We start from the raw sequence: 3,719 nt of genomic DNA, 5'->3' as shown, positions 1-3,719 counted from the left end.
TGAGATCGCACCATTGCACTTCAGCCTGGGAAACGAGCCAAACTCCATCTCAAAAAAAAAAAAAGTATGGGCTGGAAAGAGGCTGGGTCCAGCCCCCAGCCTCAACAGCCCCATCTGTTCTATGGATCGGGTGACCGAGGACCCCAGAGGCCTCCCCATCTGACATCCTGTGTGGCTGGTAAGTTCCCTTCCCAACATAGGCCTCCTGCCTCTCCCTGCCGTCTCCCTAAGCACCCCTCCCTAGAGGACACCATCCCTCTTGCCCCAGACCCCACCTGTCTCCCCCCACATCTCCTGTCGTCTAGAAAAGGGACACATCTGTATAAACTTTTTAGAAAACGAAGTCTTGTTACAAAAAACAGTTCTGAACAGTTAACATTGTAAAAGTATAAAAATACAGGGACTCTGAGCACTGAGAAATTTCCTGACACACACTCTGAACTAAGGCGGAGAGATCTCTGGGAAGCTGGAATCAGGGCCTGGGCCTGCTCCCCCTCCTCTTTCCCATGAGCTCATGCTCCAGAGCTGACCAGAGAAAAGGGCTCTCCCCAACCCTGGCTATGGCTCAGCCTCTAAAGGAGGACCCTGTAAGATCTGCAGTGGCTTGTCCTGGAAGAGGGGGCTGGAATGAGGTGGGCCCCGCTGGATGCCGGGAAGCCTCTAGGCCTGGAGCTGGAGTACCTCTCCTCAGCCCTGATGAGAAGTGGAACACCTTCTCATCCCACCCCGGCTGGGGGCCCCCAAGGGACCAGGTTTGGGGGTGCTGTCCAAAAGGAGGGCCCTCCCCTGTCCCGGGCACAGGGCTGTTCTCTAGATGCCAACAGAGGCTCATTTCTCTGGGGGGCCGGAGGGCGGGGAGAAGGGTGCTGAGCTCCTTCGAAGCTCCTGCTGCAACTGTCCCTTCAGTGTGGACACCTGGGGAAGAAAGAGAAGGTGAGGATAGCCGGTACTCAGCCTGGCTTCAGAGAAAGGGAGGCAGCCGGGAACCTGGAGGGACCCAGTGCCACAGTTTCAGGAAAGGTCTGGCCTCGCTGAGAGCCAGGGGCTGCCCTCATTTTATTTCTTACAGCAGTCAGGTGTCTTCTGACTGTTCCGAGCCTTTGAGAACTCCACACCCATTCTTTATCCCCATCATCACGAGTAGGCGTGGCTCCAGCCCAGACCCAAGGGGTGGACATGTGACCTAGTCTGGCCCAGCAGAGCAGCATTGCCTGGCAGACAAGGCTGGCTCAGGTATAGTCAGGAAGGGGCATGTGATCTGAGCGGGCCAGTGAGGGACAGGCCTGGGCTTCTGCAGCCGCTCTCCTCTGGGATGACAGGTTGCTGGGAGAACCGGAGGCTGGAGCTGCTGAGGCCATGTGGCCTCCCATGGAGAAGGCTGCCCTGATGGAGCTAGGGGAGCAGAGTCTAGCAGGAAGGCCTGGGGCCCAGGAGCATCCCGTGGCCCCTGGTCTAGTCTTGGGCGATACCAGCACAGAGCCAACCACACTCTTTTTGGCTATGGGAGCCATCAACTGCCTATACCCACGAGGTCTTGACTGGCCCCCTCCTCTTCCTCCAGCCCCACACATCCATCCTGGCCCAGCCTTCTGAGGGGGCCTTCTACCTGCTCCTCCAGCCCGCACACCCTCTGGCGGTGGGCCCGCTCTCGTGCCTCCAGGGTGCGCTCGGTCTGCGCCTGGGCACTGCGCAGGCGCTCCACCTCCCGCTGCAGCTCCAGCTGCTGCTGCTGTGCGTCCACCTCCAGCTGGGCTGGGCTGTGGCTCTGCTCCAGCGCCACCACCTGTGCCTGCAGGGAGGTGCTGCAGTCAGGGTACCAGCCCAGTGTGAGTTTGTGTGTGCATGTGTGACAGGTTGTCAGGTACATCCCTGGGACACGGCCAGTGCAGAGGGAGAAGGCAGGAGAGATCCTTGTATTTCCTCCATCCTGCCGGCCCTGACAGTGAGCCTGTGAGCCCAGGGTGAGTGCACTCAAGGACCCCCACTCAGGCAGGTATGTGCGCACAAACACACACGCACACACACACTCTCTCTCAGATGTCATACACACAGGCACAAAGGCAAGCATGTAAATACCTACTGGGTTCGCACAGGTGTGTGTGTGTGCACAAAGGCCCAGCTCCCACATACATGAAAACATCTGTACACAGACCCATATTCACAATACCCAGACACGCCACACCGTGTGCAAGATTCATGCTCCATACACAAGAATGCTCACATGGATTCCCACTCTGCTGCATGTTCACAACATACATGAGCCCACAGGCTCACATGCAAACAGGCCTTCAGTGTCTGCTGTACACCTTAGGGAGAACCCCTCCTTCCATGGCCCGCTGGGTCACCCGGAAGGCTCAGGGCTCCTGGGGGAGGGGGTTGTGGGCCCTGGGCTGGTTGGGCTAGGCTCCACCAGGATTGATAAGCACTCAGACCAGGGATGAAGCTGGGGTCCCGGGCTGGGTGGGGTCAAACCTCCAGCTGCTGGATCTGCCTCTGTGCCTCGGCCAGCTCCAGCTCGGCCCCTGTGAGGGTGCGATCCAGGCGGCCCTTCTCTGCGCTCAGCCGCACTGTGTCTTCATGGCTGCGAAGCTTCTCCCGCTCCACCTAAGTGGGAGGGAGAGCCGGAGATCAGGGTGCCAGGAGGGGCTTACCGAGGGGGCTCAGGGTCCTGAACCCCAGTGGAATAACCTAACCCCACCAGAGGCAGCAGACCTTGGGGATGTGCAGTGGGACTCACCATGGCTAGGTCCCAGAGGAAGTGAGGGGAGCCCCGGGGAGCAGCCCACCTTGTCCAGCGTCCTCCTGAGGGCTAGGCGGTCCTTCTCCAGACGCAGGGCTGAGCGCTCCACCTCCCGCTTCTCGGCTTCCAGCTGAGCCAGGGCGCGCTGCAGGCTGCCCAGACGCTCCTGCAGCAGCCGCCGCTCGTCCTGCAGCTTCTGGACTGTGTGCAGGGCTGCAGCCTCGCCCTCCTGCCGCTGCCGCAGCACCTGCAACAGAAGCCAGGCAGGCCCCAAATCCCTCTGGGCCTGAGCGTACTTATCTGAAGGCTGGAGAGAGTGAGGCTGGCCCGATCACAGAACAGCAACTGTGAGGCCCATATCAGAGAACTGTCACCTGAAGCCAGATGGTTCTCTCTTAGCCTCAGTCTCTCCATCTGCATAACAGGACTATGCGATGAATGAACCATGCTTCCTGACTGGAGGCTGCGCCAGGGTTTGGGATGAGGTTGAGATGGGTGGGAGCGTCCCCACCCTAGTCCAGTGCCTCACAGTCTTGGGGACAGAGGGGGTGCACCCTGGCCCTCACCTCCCGTAGCTGTTGTAGCTGGCCCTCGGCCTCCACCCGCTGCAGCTCCAGGTCAGCCACCTCGCCTCGCAACGTCTGCACCTGCTCACCCAGGGAGCTGCTCTGCTTCCGCGCCTCAGACAACGCCTGCCGGGCAGCATCCAGCCGTTCCTGGGGGACAGGGGCTGATGGTGCCAGGCTGGCCTGGGAGCCCTAGGGTGTTCCCTCTAGTCTGTACTTCAGGCAGGTTCACAGCCCATGAAATAAGCAGTCATCTTACCTGGAGGGTGGGCCCCATGCCAGCCCCATCCCATGGCCTATCCACTGACCTGCGTAAAGTGGGAACCACTCAGACCCCAACTCTCCCCAATAAACCCTGCACCTGGGTCCCCCCAGGTTCATACTAGGAGTCTTGTCTTTTTTTTTTTTTTTTT

The 3,719-nt window shown here is 59.7% G+C and overlaps 2 protein-coding genes across 4 annotated transcripts in view; one reads left to right on the top strand and one right to left on the bottom strand.

Moving 5' to 3' along the window:
• MFAP2 (microfibril associated protein 2) overlaps window positions 1-3,719 on the top strand; it is a 13,915-nt gene that overhangs the window by 8,071 nt on the left and 2,125 nt on the right. Inside the window, exon 10 of the transcript XR_005196431.1 lies at window positions 1,354-1,358. The gene's annotated coding sequence lies outside the window, so the exon portion shown is untranslated. The remainder of the gene's footprint in view (window positions 1-1,353; window positions 1,359-3,719) is intronic.
• CROCC (ciliary rootlet coiled-coil, rootletin) overlaps window positions 324-3,719 on the bottom strand; it is a 52,850-nt gene continuing 49,454 nt past the window's right edge. For 2 of the 3 annotated variants that reach the window (XM_017505414.2, XM_017505429.2), the window contains exons 33-36: window positions 3,307-3,456; window positions 2,787-2,987; window positions 2,473-2,604; window positions 324-1,789 (exon numbers count right to left, since the gene is read on the bottom strand). In XM_017505414.2, coding sequence (XP_017360903.1) covers window positions 1,511-1,789; window positions 2,473-2,604; window positions 2,787-2,987; window positions 3,307-3,456 — 762 coding nt within the window. In that variant the 3' untranslated portion in view covers window positions 324-1,510. The remainder of the gene's footprint in view (window positions 1,790-2,472; window positions 2,605-2,786; window positions 2,988-3,306; window positions 3,457-3,719) is intronic. The other variant, XM_017505421.2, reaches the window with a different exon arrangement.

Source organism: Cebus imitator, unplaced genomic scaffold, assembly GCF_001604975.1.
Source record: "Cebus imitator isolate Cc_AM_T3 unplaced genomic scaffold, Cebus_imitator-1.0 Scaffold15, whole genome shotgun sequence".
NCBI classification, from domain to species: Eukaryota; Metazoa; Chordata; class Mammalia; order Primates; family Cebidae; genus Cebus; species Cebus imitator.
This window is presented reverse-complemented; position numbering and strand designations above follow the sequence as displayed.